Source organism: Lampetra planeri, chromosome 20, assembly GCF_965212315.1.
Source record: "Lampetra planeri chromosome 20, kcLamPlan1.2.h2, whole genome shotgun sequence".
Taxonomy (NCBI): Eukaryota; Metazoa; Chordata; class Hyperoartia; order Petromyzontiformes; family Petromyzontidae; genus Lampetra; species Lampetra planeri.
Window position 1 is genome coordinate 4,525,207 of NC_136126.1, and position 27,344 is coordinate 4,552,550.

At 45.7% G+C, this 27,344-nt stretch overlaps 1 protein-coding gene across 2 annotated transcripts; it reads right to left on the minus strand.

Moving 5' to 3' along the window:
• Positions 1-1,240: 1,240 nt before the first annotated feature.
• On the minus strand, positions 1,241-27,136 carry LOC144724308 (neutrophil cytosol factor 2-like). Of its 2 annotated transcripts, XM_078603320.1 has the most exons (12): positions 26,803-27,132; positions 26,155-26,237; positions 23,767-23,875; positions 18,132-18,266; positions 17,530-17,637; positions 17,304-17,363; positions 12,661-12,733; positions 9,871-9,944; positions 8,457-8,614; positions 5,485-5,599; positions 4,258-4,381; positions 1,241-2,642 (listed from the first exon to the last, which is right to left on the minus strand). In XM_078603320.1, the coding sequence occupies exons 1-12, from the start codon at positions 27,121-27,123 to the stop codon at positions 2,506-2,508; spliced, it is 1,497 nt and encodes a 498-aa protein (XP_078459446.1). In that variant the 5' UTR covers positions 27,124-27,132; the 3' UTR covers positions 1,241-2,505. The 2 variants fall into 2 exon arrangements, with proteins under 2 accessions (XP_078459446.1, XP_078459445.1); XM_078603319.1 differs by lacking the exon at positions 1,241-2,642 and having other exon boundaries at positions 4,287-5,599; positions 26,803-27,136.
• Between the last annotated feature and the right edge of the window lie 208 nt (positions 27,137-27,344).

Consider the following 27,344-nt stretch of genomic DNA (forward strand, 5'->3'; position numbering starts at 1 on the left):
ATGTGCCATGGGGTTGTTGGACCATGCGGATCTTGTGCCAGTTTGGTGAAGACGGGGAGGGGGGGGGGCTCACTTGAGATCGCTTCTTCCCCTGCCAGTGAGAGCCGTGGCAAGGTTGCTTGGGTTCAAGGCACGGCGCACCGAGTATGTTTTAATGCATTTTAATTATTAAAGACCAATCGTACATTCCACCCGGCATTCTCGTACATTTGTGTAAGGGCAGCCAATGCGCTGAGTTCGCGATGCACGTTAAAAAAACGGGCACCACTTTTGAAATATTAATTCGTGTGGCAGCGCAACTCAAGGACTGGAACGATAACGATGTTTGGGAGGACCCTTAAGGAGCGGTAATGCAGACTCCACCATCTGCCACGGAAAGCGAGGGGGGAATCGGTAATGTCTGGCATACGTACCGAGCATTTCACATCTTCGATGGTGCTGGACCTGACATTGAGCCGCGCGGTACGGAAATTATTGAGGATGTAATGGAAGCTTAAATGGTTTGAGAATGTGTCGAGAAAGAGAGAAACCAGATGCGATTGAAATAGCCGTGGAGATGCCACCGGTGCGGTGCAGGGCAGAAGCAGCAGAGAGGGGAGACGGAGGGTGAGGTGGGAAAATCCTGTGGAACGGGTTACGAGGAAAGGGGGTGAGACTGGAGTAGAGGGACGGAATAGAAGTGGCTGGAGAGAGATAATTTGAATAGCCGATCCCATGCATGTAACGGGACTTTTGGATTTCAAAATGTTATGTCTATGGATCATCGACGTGTATGTTAGCCAATGGATATATATGTCAGTCTATGGATCATGTAAGTGTACGCGAGTCTGTGGGTTTGTAAGTCTATAGATAATGTAAGTGTGTGTGTGTGTGTAGGTGTGTGTGTGTAAGTGTTATGATTCTCAATATGAGCAGAGTGAAAGTGACGAGGGAGAAAACACAGAATGAAGCATATGGATAAAATCCAAGCATATGATCCCATGTGATAATGGGATTTTTAGTTCAGATGAGGAGGTATTGGGCCAGAGGGCTTATGACGCTATACAGTGCCTCTATTTATTGCTCCTACGAGTACCATCCACGATCATTAGAGTTTAAATTGTTAATGCCCCGTGCTGTACACTGCATATCGTATTCAGCAGCTGCATCGTAATTCCTGAGATGGTTGGCACGATGGGTATGAATCAAACGGTCATAGCACAATTTACGTGGAAAACACTGCAATGTCATGCATAAGGAATGAAGCAAATGTACAGATTTATTTGCAATACATTTAATCATGACATTTTGAATAAATGTAACCAAAAAATTAACCTTAATTCTCAATGCATGTGCATAATCATGATTGAAGGCGTTGCTGCTTCAGCATAAACGAACATATACATTGATTGATATTACACTTGGTTACATTTTAAAGCTGATAGATGTCCATAATATAATGCATTTCATTGCATATAGTCTTTGAATGTCTGAATTGCTCATCGGGTACAACTCTTACGTCTTTCATAAGCTCAGTTGATATAGTTTCAGTGGTATACATTTATGAACATGGTAGATATGTTAAAACACAATTCGGCAGTTAACTCAAATGGCACCGTGCTAGTTTTGAGCACTTCCATTAGATGTATGTTGATATTTCATAGCCGAATTCAAATTTCCATAGAAACATCGAACCAATTAAATACAGTCAACATGAGCGGTCACGACATGACATTTGACATTCTTTGGGTCTTTCGTTAAAGTCACGTAGATAGGTTCAAAGAAAATAACAAAAAACTAGGACGTTTCGATCACAACACAAGCGGTCGTCTTTTTTGAACCCATCTAATTGAATTTACCAAAAGAGCCAAATAATATGAATTCCTGCAGTCACGAAAACTTTGTGTCTTGACATTTTATTTTCAGACAGAAACCAACATGTCTTATGTGCACAATGTATTAACTTTTCTCAATAAATTAACGTAACTCTCTGAGAAAGTAAACTACATGCTCTCCGATGTGATGTTGTTGTTGCTTGGGCGCGATGTCAGACGTTTCGCCCCACGCGCTGGGAAGCTTCTACAGCAACCTTCACGAGATAAAAAAGAAAATCGAAGCTCCCAGCGCCATGGCGCGAAACGTCGGACGTGGCGCCGACACGAGCACCCGACGACACACCGCAGAGCCGTGCGGCACACCCGCAAAATACCTACGCAAGTTAAAAGCGTGTTTTTCTCTCTCTCTCTCCATGGGACGCGATGTAAATATCTCAAACATCCGCTTAGAAAGTGGCACCACAGTGTTACCGCGAGATATGTTATCGAATGACAATTCGCACAGCGGCAAATCACAATACCCTGGTCCGCAGCCCTGTAAAATGTCCAAATGCACTACTTGTCGTGCTGACATTTTGAGGACATAATGTAAAATAAATTTCCCTGCAAGTCGTCGCTATACCCCCCCCCCCCGCGTGCCCCCACGTCGTCAGCAGGCTGATACTCGAACGCCACTGCTCCTAAAAGCTTCTCAAACGACGCTGAGCTGCAGCTCCTCGTCTCGCGTGGTTACATCTCTTGGCTCACCGCTACGCAGACGTCTCACGAAGCTTGTTGGGAAGATCCCTACGTTCCCACGGCAACGTCCCTCCAACCAATTAGCGTTGACTGCGTGGACAAAGACACACACACACGCACGCGCGCGCGTGGAGCACAGCGCTAAAGTGGCATGACCGGTAACGCGACACGAAAAATGTACTTTCAAACATACTACGGTATATATTTTTTTTCAACAGCGAGAACACGTGTCGTGTCACCCACTTGTCTCATTTGTAACGAGAAGAGAGTATGTTTCTAAATGTTGCCCTGTCAACGCCCTGCCACTGCCCATTTCATGCATGAAATTCACTGTCTTGTTCCAAATTCGACCTTAAAACATTGATTTCGCACCATGCCTTCTGCATCTAATCTCATTCTTGGCACATTCGTTTTGATGTAGCCACACAACATTTCAGTGTGTGTGTGTGTGCGCGCGTGTTACGTGGGGTGCAATGATGCAACGTTCCGCTGATTAAGATCGACTCCAAAACTCACGGTATTTGGATCGAATAGTGTGCAATAGAGACCATTGTGTGTCGTATCTGATGGGCCACGTGACCCCAGCAGCTGCTAGAGGCGCCATCATTCACCGCAAATGTTAAAGGGATTCATTCGTGAATCAAATCATGACCGTGAATTGTGACAATTCGTCAATTTACAGTGGGAAGGCGCGTGGCTGTATCGTTCCACCCCTGTCTATTATGTGTCACTACCATTTGTTTTATTTACTACTATTATATGATGAAGGTAAATAAGGAAATAAATGTAAAAAAATATTGACTCCAAATTAAATGACGTATTTATTTTTGGAAAATCCTCTGTCAATCAACAGATGGATGAGAGCCTCTCCACGCCATGTTAGTCGCGGGGGCTTGCTTGATCACACATCACCAGGCTGGTCGGTACGAGTGGCGCCCAGAACCACTTTGGATATCACTCGCCACCGACGTTTGCCGTGACCGGGACTCAAACTCAGTTCGCTGGGAACTGCTCCGACCCCCCACTCCAAATCAATTATCAAAATATTTGTTTCAAAACACTCCAGTGCACGTGATGACCTGTGGCCAAATCAATCGCCGGGAATGCATCCGGCCAGCTCGGATCTCGGAAGCTCAGCAGAGTTCAGCCTGGATAGTGCCTAGATGGGTGACCTCCACGCACGCCAGGTTGTCGTAAGCCACCGCGCTGTGAGCATCAGGGAGCAGTGGAACAAAATCCATACTCTCCTCTCTCGCCATCTCACACCGACCAGCACGATGAGGTATTGCCAAACAACCCACAACAGCGTTGGCAGACCCTCACCCAGCAGTGGATTGACAAAGAGGGCTGCGCATGCGCACACGTTTAGACATCATGGGACCTCCTCCTTTGCCAGTACCAAAATATACTAATAGGGTTTTCCCCCTTTTTTCTGGCAACAAAACTGACACCTTTTGCAAGGCATCATGCTTACATTAAGCACAATACTTGCAGTCATCAGAGTTTTGTTTTTTGTTTGCATTTGACTGCAAGTATTGTGGTTAATGTAGGCATGATGCCTTGCAAAAAGGTGTAAGTTTTGTTGCCAGAAAAAAGGGGAAAAAACCCTATTAGTACGTTTAGACATCTTTACCCGATCCGGTTATATCCCCGCACCTTGCGGGATTCGGTTAAGGGATAGGAAAACAGGTTTGTCAGAGGTCACCTTCCGAGATGACGCGAATGATGTCACCCTCTCGGAAGCCGAGGTCCCCGGGCTCCTTTGCGTCGTAATCGCAGAGCGCCACGACTCGCCTCAGCACATGTTCGTCCGCAGCGGTCTCCCCCGGCTCCGCGACAATCACGGCACAGCGACAGCCAGAGGTGGGACAAAGTCATTGTTATGCAAGTCCAAGTCGAGTCGCAAGTCATCAAATTCATGACTCGAGTCTGACTCGAGTCCAAGTCACATGACTCGAGTCCACATCTCATAGGTGGGACAAAGTCATTGTTATGCAAGTCCAAGTCGAGTCGCAAGTCATCAAATTCATGACTCGAGTCTGACTCGAGTCCAAGTCACATGACTCGAGTCCACATCTCATAGGTGGGACAAAGTCATTGTTATGCAAGTCCAAGTCGAGTCGCAAGTCATCAAATTCATGACTCGAGTCTGACTCGAGTCCAAGTCACATGACTCGAGTCCACATCTCAGAGGTGGGACAAAGTCATTGTTATGCAAGTCCAAGTCGAGTCGCAAGTCATCAAATTCATGACTCGAGTCTGACTCGAGTCCAAGTCACATGACTCGAGTCCACATCTCATAGGTGGGACAAAGTCATTGTTATGCAAGTCCAAGTCGAGTCGCAAGTCATCAAATTCATGACTCGAGTCTGACTCGAGTCCAAGTCACATGACTCGAGTCCACACCTCTGGCGACAGCACCACAGTCTCACCTCACGGTTGCAGGCCTCTGGGATTTTATTTTACGTTTGTTTGTTCCCTCTATCTATCAACGTGGAAATATCAAAGCTATCAAAAAAAGATAAGCCGAGGCGATCGAATGTCACGGTCTGGCCAGGGGCAGGGCGGTCCTGGTGGTTGCAGATGGTTGTCCCGGTATCCCTCCAAAGCTTTTGTGAAAATCGGTGTTTTGTCCCGGTGAACATTGTTCAGGCTTCACGCTCGACTCATGACACGGGCAAAGGGAGACATTGCCGGAGAAGTGGGTGGCGGTTGGCAGGGGAGTAGACGGGGCTAGTGGCCGAGTGGGCATCGCGATGTAAAACTGGGCAAGGCTTGGCAGAGGGATGGTCCGCCAACTTAACTCTGTGTCCCCGTAGAGCCTTCCAGGAATGTGGCAGCCAGGTTTTATGTAGTTGGATTGTGCGGCAGGTGCCGTGTAGTTGGATTGTACCGCAGGTTCTGTGTAAGTTGCGCTGTGCGCTGGGCTCACCCGCAGCTGCTGGCAGCACAGAGTGAGCTTCCCGTTGCGGGCTCTTTCCCACAGCCTCTGCATCTGAACGTCTCCAGTCATGGGAACGGAATCACCGCTCCCCTCCATCCTGTAGCTGCGAGAGGGCGAGTGAGTGCGACGCGAGAGATAGACGCGTGACTTTATGCCGCGCTGTAGGAATACTGGTGCTGTGTACAGCCACATTTTGAGCATACTTCACCGTGCCAGTCAGTGCGGGTCGATGAAAGTGGGTGCGGGTGTGGGGGGAAGAGGAAAAGACCACCATTGGAACCTCATTTGCCAGTAAAAAATATGATAATTGTTTTTTTACCCTTTTATCTGGCAACAAAACTGACACCTTTTTTACGAGGAGTCATGTTTGCGCAGACCACAATACCTGCAGTCATAATGCAAACAAAAAACATAACTCTGATAATATATGCACTGTCCTTGAAGTTGATTGGTCCACACCCGATACAGCTTTCCTTAGAGCCTAGTCTCACATGGTGTTGGACCAGATGACGCCTTTTTGTTTGCATTATGACTGCAGGTATTGTGGTCTATGCAAACATGACTCCTCGTAAAAAAAGGTGTCAGTTTTGTTGCCAGATAAAAGGGTAAAAAACCAATTATCAGGGAAAGACCAGTTCTGATACCACTTGATGCTGATGTTAGCCGTGGCAAGGAATAAAAAATATGGTCACCAGGTTCATAGCGCATCACTCTAACAACTATTCTGCTGCTCCACCGTAAACGACTCTAAATGAAGAAAATGAAAGATAGTTTTGTATGTAAGTAGAAATCAGTGCAGCAGAAGCTATGGTACAGTCGTGAGTGCACTGCGCTCTGAATCCGGTCATCTGAGTTACATTCGCGGCCACTGACCGAAGTGGTGAAGTATGGTCAAACAACCCCCATGACCACCAACGCAGCAACGGGAGGCATTGGACTGCCATAGAGTTGGGGAGTGCAGTATTACGTTTCTATAATAAATAATATAATGATTATAGTCACACTCGCTGGTCGCGCGACCTCGTAATGTGTGCGTCACTGCATGGTTGTACTTTTGTATTGCGTTTTAAGGCAGTGGATGGCCAGTTGCTGTACAGTGTCACTTTAAAATTGGAGGCTTAGGTTACATGTGAAGGGTGTTCCATTATGTAAACTTTTACCACCACAAAATAAAATGTACCTCCCCCCGCCGCCCCCCCAACCCCCGCAAAAAAAAAACCGAGAGGGAATATTTGTTTTTAATTCATAAATCAACAACGGTAAGATTACACAGGGATCATCCAAAAATAATATTTACACGGCAACTACACTACTTTTTTTTATTTAATGAAATGCAACAATAATTACCACCCGGCACTGACCGAAGTGGTGAAGTATGGTCAAACAACCCCCATGACCCACACGGCGTGGGGAGGCCTTCATCCAAGCAGTCGTATGCTAAAGCACTGTAAATTAAAGTTTTTTTTTTACATCTGTGACCCAACAGATGCTGTTTCAGCAATATATCACAACTAAATTAAATAAAAATTGCTTATGAAAGGAAACAATGGTCTTAATGTTTCGACCAACTGGCCTTCTTCTGGTATAACAGTTGACGTATGTACTTGGTCTCCTCCATATTCTCCATGCATGCAGGTCACTCGACTAAAATGGTCATATCTTTTTTACCCTCGGGAGCGCAACTCTCCCTGAATGTTCTTACGCAACGTGACACGCGCCACGTGTATTCCGCTTGCCCTTCAGATGCACGTCACCAGTGCTTGCCTCTGCATTATGCTTATAATTAGCATTTTGATGATTATGCTATTTTGTTGTTGCAAACTGGGCTGTTGTTAGATGAATTACTAGCAAATGCTCTCGACTGCTCCGCTATGCTGCCCAGGGAGAGAAACAGGAAAAAAACACACCGAGGTCATGCAGAGGCCACAGTCCACAGCGCTCTATCACAGTTGAGAGAAACTAAATTGAAAGTGTTTCCACGAATTCATTTCAATTTGATATTCGTATCCAAAGCACCGAGTGGATGTGCGGAGAGAACGGGATTGAGCCCCCATTCAATCTCACTCTGGCAAATATTAATTCAATGTAAGGCATCACAATGTACGGTACGTATCAGACAGTAAACTGATCAAAACAGACACTACGCTCGATCTTAGGCAAAAGGTCCTATTTGGGAGGGTGGTGTTCTGAGTATGATTCCTGGCCACGTCCAACATCAGTGGCTCGTGATAACCAAAACCGGTGCTTTGCCCCACGATTCACAAACCGCGTTGATCAGCGTGGTTAACTATGGCCAAACAAACTCTTATGATAATAGAGTTTTTTTTGGGTTAGATTCCCCCCCCCTCCCCACTTTGCGCAAGAGCGCAGAAGTGTGGTCACCACATCTACGCCTCTATGTAACGGACAAAACAGGTGGACTTCTCCACAAATCTGGCTGTCACCTGATGAAGCTAGTTCTAATTACTGGCGTAACGTCGTACTCAGATTGTAAATATTGTGGCTTGGCTCTCCAACACTCCTGTACTAGTGACAAATTGACCACGTTCTGTTTACATGACAACCATTACTAGTTGGCTGTATCAAGTGGTGGCAGGTTTTAACGACACATGTATCCATTTACGCGATCTAACCCAAAAAAAAGCTCTATTATGTATGATATTGGTCGCGAAAGCCTACGTGTTAAACAAACTCCCATAAGTGAATAGTGTGGGCAGGAAGGCCTCCATCCCAGCTGTGGCTTGATAAACGACCGTAAATGATTGCTATATATTTTTGGGGAGGGAAAACTTAACGGCTTTAAAGTATTGGCCAAGTGAATTTCTTTGCTGACTTTTGTCTCGCAGTTAATCTTGAACGCATGGGGCAGCGGTTAAATAAAAAAAATCTACAATTGTTGCCAAAAGTAAAATGCTGCTCATTTGTGTGTTACGAAATGGCGGGACTGTTTATGTAATTACCTGAGCTGGAGTCTCTCTTCGGGCTGCTTGACCTTTTCGCTGATTAATGCCAGGAAGTCCGCGTAGCTCATGCCAGGCCTGGCTCTCATGGTGACCGTTTGGGTGAAGTTCAGCTCCACGGTGATAGGCATCTGCAGGGACACCTCTGAACGAGGGTCCTTCCATATTTATCGGGCACACGTCGTAAGTAAATCAAAGCGGTCATTGCCTCCAAATATTATCCACAACTCGTGGTGAGATCAAAGCAGTCCTCGCTGCCAAAAATTATCCACAATTTTCACAGCATGTAAATGGATTGTCCCGAGGAGGGTATTATTATGCAACTGACAAAAGCTGGGACTTTTAATGTTCCAGGAAGACTTTATTTTATTTTCTAGAACAGCTGCCTACAAAAGTGGACAATCCTGTGAAGACCAGAACAGATGGCAACTCTAATTGTGACCAGAGAGAGATGGTGTTTATTAAAGATATTGTTTCTAATTAATTAGTTCCATCTTTCGGTCATATACTCTGCCCCAAAACATGCCTGTTTAGCTTTTTTTAAACAATATATATGGACATCAAAGACTCGTCCTATGAAGTATGGAAATAGAACATCAATATAATGCCCTATACAGTTTATCATGCAGAATCCTTATTTGAAGTAAAATGTATTGTACGTTTTTTTGGCCTTTTTACAATTTTATTCCCAGTGCTCTGTCAGCATTCCACATCAGGACACAAATAATCCATTCGGAAATCTCACTGAACTACGTGGCCCCGTGTATGTGTGTGTGTGCATGAAAAATGGCTGCACAGAGAGATTTTCACAAAACCTCGTCTGATGAACCCTTCCAAGTGGACGAATTATTCCTACACAACAGGCGGTGGCGCTTGCGCACACACCCTGCTATGAGATTGGTTGATGAAGAATAGCAGCCGAACCAATATATTTAAATTCTCACAGCTGGAATTCAGTCCGATTCTATGATACATCATTATTTTGATGATAAGCAGCTCCCAAGTTTTGGAATGCTTTGTCTTTGCTAAGAAGACAATCAGAATTGTTAGATTAGTATCATGAATTCTATTGACGTCTGCCATGAAAACTTACATCTTTAATCTTGATTTTAATCTTTAAATTGTCGTTTACCCCCTAGTTCTAAACCGTTTACCCTCATTCTGTTTATTTCATGCTTTCAAATGTATGTTGAACTTGTTTCGCACCGTACGTAGCCGGCCGTGATAATCGGAGGATCTACGGATGAAATGCACCTTACAAATGTAAATTTATATTATTGCAGAGTAACAACTATAATTTCGAGCCAGATAATTGCGTCAGGAGTCGTAGAGTAGCTGAGCCCATCGAGTCCCTATACTGGACTGAAGAACCCCCCACTCTCATCGCAAGTGTCTTGTAAGTTGAGTCACGCACCTGACTGGGGAATAGAGGCACAGGGGGAGCTCGAGCAGGTGGATTGGAAACCATCTTCTGGCGTTGTCCCTCCTCTTAATGTTGGAAGAGAAAAAAAACCCACCAGCAACAGCAGCAGCAGCGACAACAACAGCCATGAAATTAATGGGTGGCTGGCAAAATCAAAGGATGGTTCTCCACAAAGTAACCCTCTCAGGCACGTGCAACACACACAAAGCCACCACAGAATGTCACACAGATCTGGAGGCCCACAAGCGCATTAACATCTGCAGGTTGCTATTTTATGTTTTATTTATTTTGTACTGTGCCCCAAATGTATCCTGATTGTGCTACGGGCGTCGTGTCGTGAGATAACGAATCCCATTTGCAACTCTTGCTTGGAAGGTGTTTTACAACGTGTTATAAAACAAGTCCACGGATAGAGATATCACACAACTGCTTATGAGATCTCTTCAAGTGATCTCTAAGCTACACTTAAGAGACAAAGCTTTCCCACCTCCCCGTTATAGCGGGAATCATTTGCCACACGATTGTAAAGCCAATATTTTAAATTTTCAGAGCTGAAATTGAGCCAAAGTGCCAAACCATATTTCACATTGTTGTTTTTGTGCAGTCAAACTCGGGCTGAGATGGCAGCAGAGTGATGGATTCTTAAATCTATCTGTGCGGAGCTTTTACGTGCAAGTGCACCGGCAGTTTCCCTTACCACATGCCAAACATCCAAGGGCAGGACCCTGCTGAAAACCCAACGTGGTGTGGCTTCGTGAGTCTTTCCCAGATAAATTAACGGTTATCATTATGTATTTTAAATCGTTGCTGCTGTATGTTCATCCTAAGCTGTGGATATTACATATGTGATATATGTTACAATGGTATCAAAAGCTGAACAATCTATTTATTGCATGTACTGTGTAAAGCAAGCAGAATCCCAGGCGACATTTTATCTGGGGAAATTATAAACGGCATTGAACTTTTGTTCCCCCCCACAGCTTTCCTCCGTCAAAAAAACAGCGAAGATCTCAGGACAGAAACCTACTGATTCAATGCAGCTGCATGAACTGTATTTCATGGAAAAATGTGTGCTAAATATATTCCGGGTCAATTAAATATATATAGCATGGTATGTAAATATATATATAGTATGGTATATATATATGCAGGGACCTCTTTTATTTTGTCCACCTTTCAATCACCAAACCCTCTTCCTTCCTCACAGCAGAATCTGGAGCGTGTCCTTGAGAATATTTTCCACAGAAAAGCCACGAACAACAATGCTATCACTGACAAAGGGAAAATATTGGCTTCGCATGCGTGTGTGTGTGTTTATATATATCGCAGGTGCACCCCTACCCATGCATGGCCTTCATGGCTTGTCCTCAAGGGCCCAGGGCAAGGCCTGCATCAAAGGCAGTTCCGCCCCTACCCTCCATCCCTCTTTCCCAAGACCAGACAAGACTCAACATTTCGATTTAAAGCTTTAGTGACTGCAGGGATTCATTCTAGATTTGAAGCTTTCGTGACTGCAAGGATTCATACTCGTAGTTCTTTCGGTAAGGTCACGTAGGTAAAAAAATGAAATTAAAATTAATAAAAATAAAAACAATAAAATCACGACGTTTCGGAGGCAACACAAGCTTTCACAGTTTCACCTGAAGACGGAAGCTTGTGTTGCCTCCGAAACGTCGTGATTTTTATTTTTTTTATTTTTTTTTATTAATTTTAATTTCATTTTTTTACCTACGTGACTTTACCGAAAGAACTAAGAGTATGCAGGGATTCATCTTCTTGGTTCTTTCGGTAAAGTCACGTAGAAGGGAAATAATAAAATAATAAAAGATAATAAAATAATTCTCACGACGTCTCGGCCACAACGCAAGCAGCCGTCCTCAGGTGAAGAACAGGTCTGTCGGGAAGACAGCGTCTGACGCTTATTTCCCTTCTACGTGACTTTACCGAAAGAACCAAGAAGAAGACCCAACATGGTCCTCAATTCCTAAGATCCTCACACTCTCTTGCCCCCTGTCGTCCGTGTCCCCCCGCCCCCACGATGTAGTCTATCCCTATCGCCACACCACCTTTCCAGCTCACGAATTTAAAGACAACGGCCAAACTATTGGAACTAGGACTAGAAGTCAAGGCGACTGATCCACATCGGGTTTCTTAGCTCCATTCATCACCGTCCAACAACCGTCTGCTTTTTTGTGATTGTTGAAATACCGCATAGGTGAAAAGCCGCTGCACACTGCACGCACCTGATGGTTGGTAATCATGGAAAGCTCCACTGTGAGGGGTCGTGAGGACTGGAGTTGAGGCAACACTGTTCTAAAGGACCCCGATAAACTATGGGTCTCAAAGACTATGGAAATACTTTACCTCCACCATAGAAATGTGGAAGGGACACATCAGGCTCAGGACAATGCTCTTTTGATTGAGAAAGCACTTTGATAAATTTTGGGGGGTTTATTGAAGTTGACGCCAAGGTTCCTAAGAAATTGGTTGCGCCCTTTCTCTTGTCTCTCCCAAGTGAAAGTTTATTTTTACTGTGCAGAAAGCGTCCGATGCCTTGTTTATATAAAAACACGTTTTGTAAACCATGAGAATGTTTGTATGTGATTGTCACAAACACACACAACAAAATCCAGTGTTTTGAGACCAAAATGTAGTTGAAGAAAAGATAGGTGAAGGTGTGCCGACACAGTCAGTCGTGAGATCATGTTGAGAATCTTATTTCGCGGTTTGTTTGTCCCCTGGCAGGGTTGAAACAATGTTGTTAACATCACATGAAAGTACCGGACGCAGTGGGTCTGGGTGGAGGCTCCTTCACAGGTGGTGCAGGAATTTTCAGATTTCTTTTTTTCCCGCCCTGCAACCACCACCACCACCACAACAACAACAGCCACGGAAATGTCGAGACAACACCCAGTGACAGGCCGCCTCTTACAGCCGCCACCGACAACAGCATCAGCAGCAGCCTCCACACTCACAAGGAAACAGTGGCGTGTATAGCCACAGCAGTGCTGCTACTGTACTCTCAAAAGACACGGCACACAACATTGGTACGATGGACAGAAAACAATTAATAGCAAGAGAGCCTACTCTTTGCAACCTGAATATCAGCGGAAAGGGCTGCATGAATTATGCAGGGGAGAGTTACAAAGGCACCACGAAAATACACACAACGCGATTACATCGCCAACTAACGCGGAATTGCAATGCAGCGGCGAATTCCTCCGACGCGCATTTTTTTTTTACCATTTATAAATCCACAAAAAAAAATCATCCAACGACGGGTAAATAATATACCTTCAAGGAATTCATCACAACTTCGCTCTTTGGTTGGGGACTTTCAACTCGGGACTTGCCGCCCTGATGTAATTTTTTTTTTGCGCGTTGTGCGTGTATTTCGAACCACACCCCATGCAAGTCGCAAGCATGCGCACATGGGGCGCGCGCGCGCGTTGCATCGCGGACACACCGAGTTAGGCAGGGGGCTGAAAAGGGAGGAATAGAAAAAAAAGCCCATTCCCATTGAGAGCCCAGACGGCGCTCGCGTGGCGCGCAATCCCCCATCGGAGCACGGATCGTCGTGCTCTTTGGAGGACGTGGGGGATGGAGTGGGGGGCTCTTTGGAGGACGTGGGGGATGGAGTGGGGGGCTCTTTGGAGGACGTGGGGAATGGAGTGGGGGGCTCTTTGGAGGACGTGGGGGATGGAGTGGGGGGCTCTTTGGAGGACGTGGGGGATGGAGTGGGGGGCTCTTTGGAGGACCTGGGGGATGGAGTGGGGGGCTCTTTGGAGGACGTGGGGGATGGAGTGGGGGGCTCTTTGGAGGACGTGGGGGATGGAGTGGGGGGCTCTTTGGAGGACGTGGGGGATGGAATGGGGGGCTATTTGGAGGACGTGGGAGATGGAGTGGGGGGCTCTTTGGAGGACGTGGGGGATGGAGTGGGGGGCTCTTTAGAGGACGTGGGGGATGGAGTGGGGGGCTCTTTGGAGGACGTGGGAGATGGAGTGGGGGGCTCTTTGGAGGACGTGGGGGATGGAGTGGGGGGCTCTTTGGAGGACGTGGGGGATGGAGTGGGGGGCTCTTTGGAGGACGTGGGAGATGGAGTGGGGGGCTCTTTTGAGGACGTGGGAGATGGAGTGGGGGGCTCTTTAGAGGACGTGGGGGATGGAGTGGGGGGCTCTTTGGAGGACGTGGGGGATGGAGTGGGGGGCTCTTTGGAGGACGTGGGAGATGGAGTGGGGGGCTCTTTAGAGGACGTGGGGGATGGAGTGGGGGGCTCTTTGGAGGACGTGGGGGATGGAGTGGGGGGCTCTTTGGAGGACGTGGGAAATGGAGTGGGGGGCTCTTTAGAGGACGTGGGAGATGGAGTGGGGGGCTCTTTGGAGGACGTGGGGGATGGAGTGGGGGGCTCTTTGGAGGACGTGGGGGATGGAGTGGGGGACTCTTTGGAGGACGTGGGGGATGGAGTGGGGGGCTCTTTAGAGGACGTGGGAGATGGAGTGGGGGGCTCTTTGGAGGACGTGGGGGATGGAGTGGGGGGCTCTTTGGAGGACGTGGGGGATGGAGTGGGGGGGCTCTTTGGAGGATGTGGGGGATGGATGGAGGGAGGGGTGTGTGTATGGGGAGCGGTGGTGTAGCGCTTAGCGCGCTGCGCTAATGAATTCGGCCACCTGGGTTCGTTATCCCAGCTCACGACTAGCACCGGTGACGATATTCTGAACCGGTCATGGGCCCTCCCCTAGGTCGACTCAGCCTCAAATGAGTACCTGGTGCTGTGTGTAAACATCGTCACTGGGGAGACAAAGGCGGTCGGGCGTGGTGCTGGCCACCCACCCCTCGTGTGCCGTTCCGGCCTTCATAGGTGCTCGCTAAGAGCACTTGCCCCTACAGTCTGTTAAGGCTATACGGGGGATCTTTGTCTTTGTGTGGCTCATTGTTCTCCACGATTTGTGGAATCCCCCTTCCTCGGGTCCATTCGGGATTCTGAGTGTGTTTCACTTTTTTAAATCACCGTCTTAAAACGCACATTTTTGCGTGGGGTTTTCCCTGCAACTTAGGATTAAAAAGAAAATGTCTGATTAGGTAACTCTGCGACTATAATTATTCGCTTTTATTATAGTTCTTCATTTTATTGGAATATCGAGAGGAGTCATTGACAGTGTTATTATCGGCTTTCGCTTCGATTGTATCTATGCTTGTGAGTACCAGTTGTATGTGTTTATATGTACGGCGCTTTGAGATACTTCAATATGAAAGTCGCTGTATAAACCAGAGGTTATTATTATTATTATTTTTACACCTACCACCACCCACCACCGCAGTGAGTGACAACCACCATAAAAGCAGCGCCGGTTGAGCCCTGGAGAGGAGGCGGTCGAGATGGCAGCAGCGGGCGGGGAGAGAGTGGCCGACCATTTGCATGCGAGTGGCATGCGCGGCGTGATACGCTTTTAGTAACGGCTAGAGGCTGCCCATCCCTCCCACCTCTCCCACAGCACCACAGGTATCCCCATCAGAGAACACGCAACGATTATTGATTGTTACTGGCAGCGTGCCAGCGTCGTTTTGAGAAAATTCGCAAAAAAAAATTCCGGCCCTCGTCTGCTTGCGAGATTCATTGCCCGTTGTGATTTTTTTCGTTTGTTTTGTTAAATATATTGTTTCATGCTCACCCCACCCACCCCTTCCATTTTTTTTTTGCGTGGAAATATCAGGAGCGGTAAGCATTGCTCACGTACACATGTAGGCAATGCTGGTAACAGCCTAAGGCATTAGTTTTGATAAATTGGGCAATTATTGTGAACAGGCAATGACAACACTTGCACCTAGTACCCATTACCAAGATGTTTATGGCTATACGCAGTGGTGGGATATAATGTTATGGCATTGCAATTCGTTTTTTTGCAATCGTAAACAAGGCAACATGTGATAAACTAGACATCATAAACAATTTTTGGTCTATTTTTGTTAAACGTAGACGCTGCATGAAATGCTCTGTCCTGCCGAGGAAGAATGTTTTATTGGAGACGCGCACACATTGGAGACACGTATTGGAGATGCACACGTTGGGGGCACACATTGGAGACACACACACATTGGAGACACACACACATTGGAAACACACAAACATTGGAGACACACACACACATTGGAGACACACACACATTGGAGACACACACACATTTGAGACACACACACATTGGAGACACACACACATTTGAGACGCACACACATTGGAGACACACACACATTGGAGACACACACACATTTGAGACACACACACATTTGAGACGCACACACACATTGGAGACACACACACATTGGAGACACACACACATTTGAGACACACACACATTGGAGACACACACACATTTGAGACGCACACACATTGGAGACACACACACATTGGAGACACACACACATTTGAGACACACACACATTTGAGACGCACACACATTGGAGACACACACATTCCGGCAGGGGAATGAGTGATTTCCTGCCAAGCGATGCTGAATTCTTCATGAACCCAGACATGCTGTGAAATGACACTTGCAGACACGACTGCCAAATTATACACAATGTGATTTTATTCTTTCTGCACAAAGATTTTATGAAAGAGCTACTGAAAACTGTCACCTGTGTATAACAATTAAAACATCTGTTTTCAAAGATCATTGCATTGTGCATTGTTTGGGTGACACGGTGGTACGATTTGTTACTGCACTGCACTACGAACCTGGCGAATTACAGTTTAAGATTCCTAAGCATAGTGAACCGTCAGTGGCAACCCACACTGACCAGCGTGGTGAAGCATAGTCAAGCATGGCCATCAAACCCACATGCCTGACATGGCGTAGGCGAGCCTTCATGCAGCAGTGGATTTGCAAACAGCGACGACACATTGTGACTAAGTATTATTGTACACGACACGTATTAAGGATTGCACCTACCAACAGAAATCTTCCGTATGGAAGTGGAATAATTTGTTTCGCTCAAATATGAATTATGTAGAGGAGCTTTTAAACAATTCATTGGGCCTTTTGCGGCAGGACTACAAAAAGTGTGTGGGCCACGCATGATTGACAGCAACGGCTTTTGGGACCAGACTTTCTGAACCTTGCAAGCGTGCGTGTTACACTGCGGCTGTATGCGTTCCCAACATCTATGCTGCCTGCCTTCACCAAGTCGCACTGAGCAGCGTGTTGAAGTATGGTCAAGCACCACCAAAGGCCTGCACAACGTGGCAAGGCCCTCATCCTGCAGCGGATGGACAAAAAGGTCCGGACACGGACATTTTGTGTCAGGCATGGGGAGAGAGAGGCCTATTAGCCTCGTGCACATTGATTTCATTATGTCCACACACATGCACACTATGCCTCAGTGGCTGCGTCTGTGGAGTTTGTTGCCTCGCAGGGGATTGAAGGTACCTGGGGCTGCTGGGAGGTGATCTCCGGGAGGTCTTCGTTCATATACAGTGACGCCACCACCTGCAAATGCATCGGGGGAAATAACAAAAGACCACAAAACTATGATCACTTTCATAATATTGGCATATACCTTGTTCGTTATTACAGGAACAAGGGCAGAAGGATACGTGTGTCAACTTCCAATCAGTAGGAAGCCACTGATTGAAGGTTGACTGGGGGGCCTCACCGTGGCTTTGCCCAGGTAGTCCTTCTTGCCAAGCTGCTCCACCTGCTGCTTTTGGGGTCGGAACATGACTCCGCAAGGCACGGCGCACACCTCCCACACCTCCTGCCTCTGTAAGAACACACCGGGGGGGGAGGACATTCCATGAAGGCATTAGCAGGGAGCGACACGAGGAGTGTGCGTGTGTGTGACACGGACTCATAGGCCACATATTGGACAGAAACACAATATGGCAGATTCGCGTAACGCGGAAACTGCTCAAATTCCACGACTCTTGAGAGGTGATCTTCGTTCGCAACAAATAATTCGAACGGGACGATTATTTGTACAATCAATAGAACGTGACGTGGCAACCACTCGTACTTTTAAATGGCACTCGAAACTGGCGTAACTGTATGCCACGAAAAATACGAAGGAATTTGTTTTTGTCCATTAAAAAATTATTTTAAGTACAATCAATATAACGATCAAGTGTACACACTCAAGTGACCCTTATTCTGTATTTGGAAGAAAGAAAAATATAACGTGATTGAATTTCCAGAGCCCAGCTTAATGCAATATAAAATGTAAATAAATCTCCCGAGATGCATTTAGCGCGAGGTCACCTTTACTGCGTCCAAGGCTCGATCCACGCAGGTCTGATGCGGCTGCAACTCGGCCTCCTTCGCTTTCTGCGCCGTTTCCTGTGCCTTGACCCACTGGCCGAGAGAGGCATGGGCCAGTGCCACATTGTGTAGCACCTGGACGGTGAACATACGTCGGAAATCGTTACACGTTCGCTCGCACTCCCCCCACCGTGGGGATGGAGCGAAGACATCGTCTGGAGGCACCAGACATCGTTGCAAGGCCAGGACCGTGAGAGACGCCTTCATCCAGCAGTGGACTGATAACGGCCGCTGATAATCATGAACCATGTAAATATTATTGGGTCTTTCGGTAAAGTCACGTAGATAGGTTCAAAGAAAATAACAAAAAATAACAAAAAAAATTTTTGTTATTTTTTGTTATTTTCTTTTAACCTATATTTTAACCTATCTTTTAACCTATCTACGTGACTTAACCGAAAGACCCAAGAATATGAATTCCTGCAGTCACGAAAACTTTAAAGTCAATGTTTACGATCCATGTAAGTTTATGTATTGCATAATAATGCCTGTTATTTAGTAACCAGAGTTCATTTGCCGGCAATGGCTAACATCGGTATCGAGTGGTATCTGAACTGGTCCGGTTCACTGCAGTCCCTTTACCCTCCAATGCTGACCAGTGTGGTGAAATATGGTCAACTAACCCTCATGACTGACATGGCATGGGGAGGCCTCCATCCAACAGGATTGACAAAGGACTGTAAATTATTGCTATTATCATCATCATCATTATAATGATTTTTTTATTCAAAAGAAAAGGGCAATGTTTATGGAAATGTCCATGGGATATATATTAACTTGGAAGGTTGACGAAATGTTGATTTCAGATTGGTGGTTAAACCAAGCATATTGCGTTGATTTTTAAAAATTACTCAACATTTGTAAAAGTAGACAAAAAAACATTTAGCTGAGTTTTAGATTCAAGTGGACAGGGAATAGATAAGAGGGAATAGATAACAGAGACCAAGTGGCAACCGTAATACGAAAAGTTGTATTAAAATCCAAACACTGTGGCATGGGAAGGCTTTAGGACTCCGTGTTTGTTCCCTGCAATGTTTAAGTTTTTGTTGTGTTGCTGATGCTGTGCCCACGCGCCACGGATCTCCTGTGTGACATAGCCGGGGAAATTGGCTTAACAGGATCATTCGTGGAACAAATCACAATATAATAGAAACTTAAACTGGAGAAATTTATCTTCGAAGCATTGGGTGTGGGTTTTTTTTTTTATATATAGCAAATGCATTGTGGTAATGAAGCAGAGTAATTTATTCATTAAATACGTTTTCTTAAAATAATCCCATTTGGAGTTATTTTTTTAAGGATTTTTTTAAAATTGTATTTTAGCTAGGTTAGTTATGCAAATGAGATACAGGAAATGAATGTAATCATGAAACTGCACGAGATATTGTCACACTGTAGTGACTGTACCCAACCACCCCTCCGTTGTATTAAACAAAACGCAGAAGGTGAATCTGCTGCTGCTGCATTTTCTGCGGTTTACAATCACAAATTATACAAACTCAACACATTCACCAATAACACTGCCGGAAACACACGATAAAATGCTGAATGAAAGAAGGGCCACTGCTCAAATACGACATTTTTTCCTTACAAGGTTGGTGTTGTTGACATGTGTGGTGGGTTATATAATTATATTAACCGTGTGCTGCACGGTAAAAACATTACTTTATAAATGACGCCTCATTTGTCAATCCTTTGCTGGATGAAGGCCTTCCCGTGCTGCGTAAGCCGTCGAGGTTGTTTTGACCATACTCTTAGGTGTTTTCGGTAAAGTCACGTAGGTAAAAAATAAACAATACAAATAAATAATAAATTATAGAAGAAATAATAGAAATAAAATAATAAATCACGACGTTTCGGAGGCAACACAAGCTTCCGTCTTCAGGTGGAACCGTCACAGCACAATTGCTGTATCAAGTACCATACTTGATACAGCAATTGACCATACTTCACCACATTGGTGAGTGCAGCTTGTTGACGTTCAGGGGGAGTTCAGGGCAGGTTCAGATATCACTCGCCAACGATGTTAGCTGTGGCCGGGCATCGAACTCGGGTCACCAGGTTCACCGTGCCACCACTACCCCACTCTCCAGCAAGATAAGGTACAACAATGCAATTTACAATGGTATTGTGTGTACGCGATATCAATTCTGAATGCGCCATTAAAAATGCAGGTGTATTGATCGTTACGTTTCTGTAAGCTCGATCTTGGGCAGTCACCCTGCTGCTTTACTCTTACTCGACTCTTTGTCAACCGCCCAGCCCTACACATTAAACTAAACCTTGTCAAATTTCGATTTCGTGACTGCAGGGATTCATCTTCTTGGTTCTTTCGGTAAAGTCACGTAGAAGGGAAGTAATAAAATAATAAAAATACAACATAGTATTTTATTATGTTTTATTTTATAATGTTTTATAATAATACAATAATAAAAATAAAACATAATATTTTATTATGTTTTATTTTTATTATTTTATTATTATGTTTTTATTATTTTATTACTTCCCTTCTACGTGACTTTACCGAAAGAACTAAGAAAACTAAACCTTGTATTTTACCTTGTAAAAACCCACTGAGCTATATCGCTCTTTTTCAGAAGCGACCTGGCCACAAATGATAGCCCAACGAAGTGCCAATGTACAGCAGCCAAATACTCCAAAACGTGTGTTGATTCTAAATGTCGTGTTAAAACCGGAGGGCCCGGAGGAAAATCCACGCGACCACAGGGAGAACATGCAAACTCCAAACGTACAGATGTCAGGGTCGAAATCGAACCCACGATCTCCTGGACATCAGGCGAGCTAGTTAACATCTCCCCACCGCTGGCATCCGCATACACAATATGAGGCCGGTCCACACGGAGGATCTGCTCAGCGTTGGGTGGCGTTCCGCCAGCAAGCCCCGGTGAGACAAGGAGGCCTTTGATTTTCTTTCCCCACGCGGAACCGGAATGCGAGTAATAACCGCGACCCTCAAAATTGCATTACAGACACGGAACACACAATCTTTGTTGTGGAGAATTCCACTTTACCATCCGCTGCTTGCATAAAACATTTCGTACCCGTGGAACACTCCGCGACCTCACCAACCACATACATCATCATCATATAAAACAAACAAAAAGTGAGAATTGTTCAGGTTAGATTAGAGGTTAATTTGAATATTATTCCCCTATGGGAACTGAAGATAGGTAGCTGAATAGAAGTAATGATAGAGGGAAATCGATAGAGAGGGTGCGTAGTTTTGGTGTATAGAAATTACCGGTAATCAATTATTGGGTCAGATTTCAATTCATATATTTTGAATACTGACCTAAAAATCATGGCGCTACACAACGTCTGGGACACACACGAAGTTGGCATCCTACTAAATTTCCAGTCAGTAGGAAAGCAATGATTGTTTGACCCCTTGCGCAAGTATAACAAGTGTGTCTCAGATTTTCGACGGAAATTCGTTTTTTTTTGCCAATCGATGTTCTGCTTTTGTCCTTGATTGAATGAGAAATCTGGCAACGCCGATGGACGGAGTGGAATTTCATGGTTGTCTTAAACCTCACCCCCAACAAAAAGCACTCATCTTATCTTACAAATTGCATCGCTTTGTAAAATTTAAACCAGGGGGGTCGGCAGCCTGCGGCTCTTAATGAACTTCTTCGTGACGTAAGGCACACATTCATCTTCTTGGTTCTTTCGGTAAACTCACGTAGAAGGGAAATAATAAAATAATAAGTATAAAAACATAATAAAATAATATAATAAAATAATAATTCTCACTGCTTATTTCGGTAAAGTCATCACGTAGAAGGGAAATAATAAAATAATAAAAATAAAACATAATAAAATAATATAATAATATAATAATTCTCACTGGTTCTTTCGGTAAAGTCATCCTGTAGAAGGGAAATAAAATAAAACATAATAAAATAATATAATAATATATTAATTCTCACTGGTTCTTTCGGTAAAGTCACGTAGAAGGGAAATAATAAAATAATAAAAATAAAACATAATAAAATAATTCTCACGACGTTTCGGCCACAATGCAAGCAGCCGTCCTCAGGTGAAGAACAGGTCTGTCGGAAAGACAGCGTCCGAGTGAACACCACCAACGTTACGTTTCTTGTGGCCGAAACGTCGTGAGAATTTTTTTTTATTATGTTTTATTTTTATTATTTCCCTTCTACGTGACTTTACCGAAAGAACCAAGAAGATGAATCCCTGCAGTCACAAAAGCTTTAAATAAATAAATAAAGGCACGCATTGTATATTCACATTGCATTGTGGCTCTTAATGAACTTCTTCGTGACGTTACTTATTCAGGAACACCGTCTCACATTGCATTGCGGCTCTTGAATTGTTGAGTTTCGTACCGAATTCGAAAAACAATGTCTACTTCTTGTTACTTTTAATTTGCCGGCCCCAGATTTAAACAAAACTCACACGGCAGACCCCAAACACCCCCACAATATCGGAAAGGAGGAGCGTTTCATACGACCGCAGAAACGCATCCGAAAACACGCGATGCGGTGACCGTCTTTGTTCGATGGCTCGCCAAAAAACGATGACGAAGATCGTGATGATAACGCGTGGTGAGGCATGGTTGGCATGGGCTGTGGTGCAAGGAATTGAATGGTGCCCACCCTGTACAGTACTGGTTTCCCCAGGATCGTCCTCTCGTTGAGGACATTGTCCTGGGAGAAAAAAAAATCTTCCCTGGGACGTCAGGGCCCGTATTTTGTTTAGTCAGGCTCAAGTGAGCCAGCTCTGGGCACGGTCCCAGCCGCGCTCAGCATTTCCATGAGCTGAGCTTGAGCCGAGCCAAGGCCGAGCCACTCGTGTGTCTTTGGAAGCAACTTGAGCGACTCAAGGCTGAGCTGAGCCCTGAGTGGTAAGAGCCAGAGACAAGCCGTGGCTATGAACACGGCCTGAAGAGCCCTGGTTCTTGTTGGAGCACAATAATACACCACTCCATTCGCATGTAGTTTTCCCCTCTTCCAGTATATTGACGTCATCTTCTTCCCACGAATTGTCTCAGTTTTTATTTCACCCCAGGAGATGGGGAACCGAATACTCTTAGGTTTTTTTCGGTAAAGTCACGTAGGTAAAAAATAAAGTAATAAGAAAATAATAATAAATGGAAAATAAGTCAGTTATTTAGTTATTTTTAATTTATTATTATTTTATTATTATTGGTGCAAAGAATTGAAAATAACTACATTATTTATTATTATTATTTTATTATTATTATTTTTTTACCTACGTGACTTTATCGAAAAAACCTAAGAGTATGTATCCTTGCAGTCACGAAAGCTTCAAATCTGGAAAACCGAATCTCCCTCTAAAATCCCCCCCGCCCCGCCCCCTCTTTGCAGCCCAGCGGCGGCTGGGCCCACTCTGACCGATGGGCACCGGTGCAGTTGCACCGCCTGCACACTCAATAGCTACGCCACTGATGATGCTGGTGACAGTAAATAGCGACGCGTCGTCAGCGAATACAAAAATATACAAATACAATTGTCCATCTAAGCGACGGTAGAATAAAATCGGCAGCGTTGGTATCTGCGTGGGCACTCACGACACACAAGTGCAGCTTGTAGGCCAGCCCAAGCTGCTCGTAGTCGATGGTCGTGTTGCCTCTGAGCCTCTTGTGCGCCTCCTGGAAATCCCGCAGTGCCTCTTCATACCTGGCGACACGGCCAGACACCACCGGCAATCAGCGCCCACTGCCCACATCCCTGAACCCCACTCGGCCCGGCCTTGCACGAAAGTGGCACTCTTTAGAATGTCAGCCGTTTCGTTGTTACTCTTGCAGCACGCCACCGTGGCGAGATGTTAATTGCATCGCCTGGTATACAGGAAGCCGTGGGTTCGATACCAGCCCTGACGCCTGTTTATTTGTGGAGTTTGCATGTTCTGCCCCGTGATCGCGTGGATTTATCTCTGGGTCCTCCGATTTTTGCTTCCACGTTTAGAATCAACTTGCGCATTTCGCTGCTCTAAATTTCCACGTGATAAGGGGCCGTCCATAAATGACGTCACGGGATTTTGGACGATTTTTGACCGCCCCCCCCCCCCTTGTCACACGGCGTCACAAAAAGTCAGACCCCCCCCCTCAAATATGACGTCACAAAGCTCTGCCCCCCCCCCCCCAAAAGCATATTTCCATTTTGAAAATAAAACATGCTTCAAATCGCTTTAAACTATTATCATTGTAGGGCGTATTTAATGTGGCGCGTGACGTTCTCCAAATGAACAGCCCCCCCCCATTAATACTAATTAGCGGGTGACGTCACTCCACATGGGGGGGGCGAGGCGCCTCCTCCCCCCTCCTCGGCGTCAACTTACAACCCTCACTACAAAGGCAGAACCCGCACGTCACGCGATCCCCGTAACGCTGTTGTTGAGACATCAAAGTCAAAAGGACGTCATGATGAACAAGGGATTATAACCTTAAAATGAAATAGGTCTGTGTCACCGCGCCCTTACAAATTGCACACGCATTGATGCAATGAATATCACGTCGCGGTCTGCTTTCCGCTTGCAAGTTTCAGATTTACTGCAATACACCCGTCGTTAGACGGGCAAAATGCTAGTTTATATTATATTTATAATTTAGGTGCAATTTACCTTTTTTACTTAGCCTTATTCACCGTGCACCGCATTAATTTATTGTCAAATTTAGTATACATTTGTTACATTTGAATGTCATTCAAATATTCACGTTTTTAAAAGTATTTTTGATGTAACCCCCAGGTTTCCCTTGGACAAGAGACGCCGATGTTGTAGTTGTCTCAATCGGTTGAATTAATCTCCTGGCTAAATAAAGAACACAACACTCACGACGTCTCGAACTTGTGGAAGTTCTCCATTCCACTGGTTCCTCTTTCTGCCTTGCAGCACACTGGGTGGTTATGTATGGGAGTTTCATGTTACAGTCGATTAATGTCCTCATCGGCTGAAAGTTTCACATTAACTCCCAACTTTAGTAATGGTCCCAACAAAACACACTCTTTACACCATTCGTTGCAAAGGAATATCTTGTGTCTCATTGATCAATCGTTGCAGCCTAACACATTGCAGTATAAAGTTTGCACAAATTCTAAACTAAACTGTACACATATTTCATTCTCATAATGAACCTTTTAATAACCAGCTAGTGACAGTTCCAGGTTGGAAAACGGCCAAAAGTATATCGAGTGCGGAGATGGAGTGAATGATATCTGCTCGTGTGCAGGTGCTGGGTGCATTGTGGGGGAGACCTTCATAAGCCGATGGGAAGAGCAGTTATTTTGGCATTTAATGGAACTGTATTTATTTATTTACTAAAAATCCAACTCTCCATTGGAATAAAACAATTACCAATACAGACCAAGGACTCTCGATGCCGAGTGGGTCATCGCTGTTTTATATAACCATACTTCACCACGCTGGTCAACGTGGACTGGTGGAGGTCGGGAACATAGCAATACAGCACAACAATGGATTTAGCTGCAGTGCCCTTTTGCTGCCCAACCGCACAGCCCTTTCGACTTCCAACAACCTGATTTTTTTTGCATGGTGGTCACCCATCCAAGCTGCGAGCTCACAGGTTCTAAACCCCTGCTTGGCTTCCGAGATCGAACAAGAATGGGTGCTTTCGTGACTGCAGGGATTCATCTTCTTGGTTCTTTCGGTAAAGTCACGTAGAAGGGACAGACCTGGTCTTCACCTGAGGACGGCTGCTTGCGTTGTGGCCGAAACGTCGTGAGAATTATTTTATTATCTTTTATTTTTATTATTTGATTACTTCCCTTCTACGTGACTTTACCGAAAGAACCAAGAAGTAGAATGGGTGCCTCGATCACAGCAGGCAAGCCGCGCCCAGCGTTAAGCCGTTCGACGTCGTCCCACTGCCAACCGCGGTGGAAGCCACGCGTAACGCGTGAACCGTGAGCTGCGTGGCTTTGCGTGGCTGTGGACGCACAGTTGGTTTCGTAGGAAGGCCGCTCCTCTCTGGAAAAAAGCCACGGCCAGATGTTCGTCCTTGGCGATGGTTCGGTCAAAGGCCTGCGGAACGAAGGTCCAAAAGAAAGCACCGCACACAGCGGGAGGAATTCACGTCAAAGTTAACTTCTACGCCGAAAGCCGATCGCCGCTCGCAACGAAATTGCGGAGCCGTCGTTTGAACATTGGGCCGAGCATTGCAGCCATGCTTTGGCGACAGACATGGCAATTCGTGGGAAGGCATTTCATACGACAGTTTTGCAGCGCTCCATTTTGCGCATTTTAAACTGCATCGACTCTTTACGCAAAGTAACAAGCGCGTGCGTACACGCCTCGCGGAACTTTCATTAACACAACACCACAGGGCGCTGCGTACATTTGAGCATTTTTTCAACGATACAATGTCATCGCCGTCAAAAAAGTCAGGTGACAGTGCAGCGTAAAAAAGTCCGTCAAATAAACCGTCCGTAGCAATGACAAAAAAATGGAGAATGTGGAAGTTCCCACACAGCCGACTTCTGCTTGGCGCCCATAATTTAATCTGCGCTGAATTAATCGCGAAACGCGTGTCAACTTCTCCTCCGGCACAAGTAAACATCGCGGGGCTCGCCGGGACGGGCGAACTCACTCTCACGGCGTCCCCGAGTCTGTCCAGCGTCATGCTGATGCAGCCGATGTTGAAGTAAATCTTGGAACTCGGCTCCATGATCTCCTCGAACTTGGCGAACGCAACGCGAAAGTCCTTTCTGTCGGCTGCCTCCACGCCCTCCGCCCACAGACGGATGGTGTCAACCAGGGGCATGTCGCCAAGGTCACCAACTCCCGCTGTCTTCGCCGTCAAAAAAATAATCTTGCACGCGGGCACGCCAGCGAAGGGAGAGGTGTGCGTCACAACGGTGGCTTGCAGTGAGTGGGGGCAAGGTCTGGGACTCGACTGATGGTGCCACATGTGCACCGTGGACTTGTAGAGGAGACACGCCTCGGTAGGAGGAGCGCTATGGATAGGGGGGGTGGGGGGGTACTATGGCAGAGGGGGAACACATTTGGCGAAATCGTGCCATCTGCAAACTCGAGAAACTTTCGGCGTGCCTCACTTCATTAAAAAAAGGGGACCCAAACATTTTAGGGGATTTTTTTTGGGGGGGTGGGTGGTGGGGAAAATTCACAAAT

Bases quoted from the DNA above. Each gene is read 5' to 3' on its own strand.
- LOC144724308 (XM_078603319.1), bottom strand. From the start codon at position 27,123: ATGTGGCACCATCAGTCGAGTCCCAGACCTTGCCCCCACTCACTGCAA. The intron at 23,876-26,154 runs GTGCGTCCACAG...CCGTGTCGCCAG, and splicing joins GCCTTCCTACGAAACCAACT to GTATGAAGAGGCACTGCGGG. The intron at 12,734-17,303 runs GTACCTTCAATC...TGGTGGTTGCAG, and splicing joins TCACCTCCCAGCAGCCCCAG to GGCGGGAAAAAAAGAAATCT.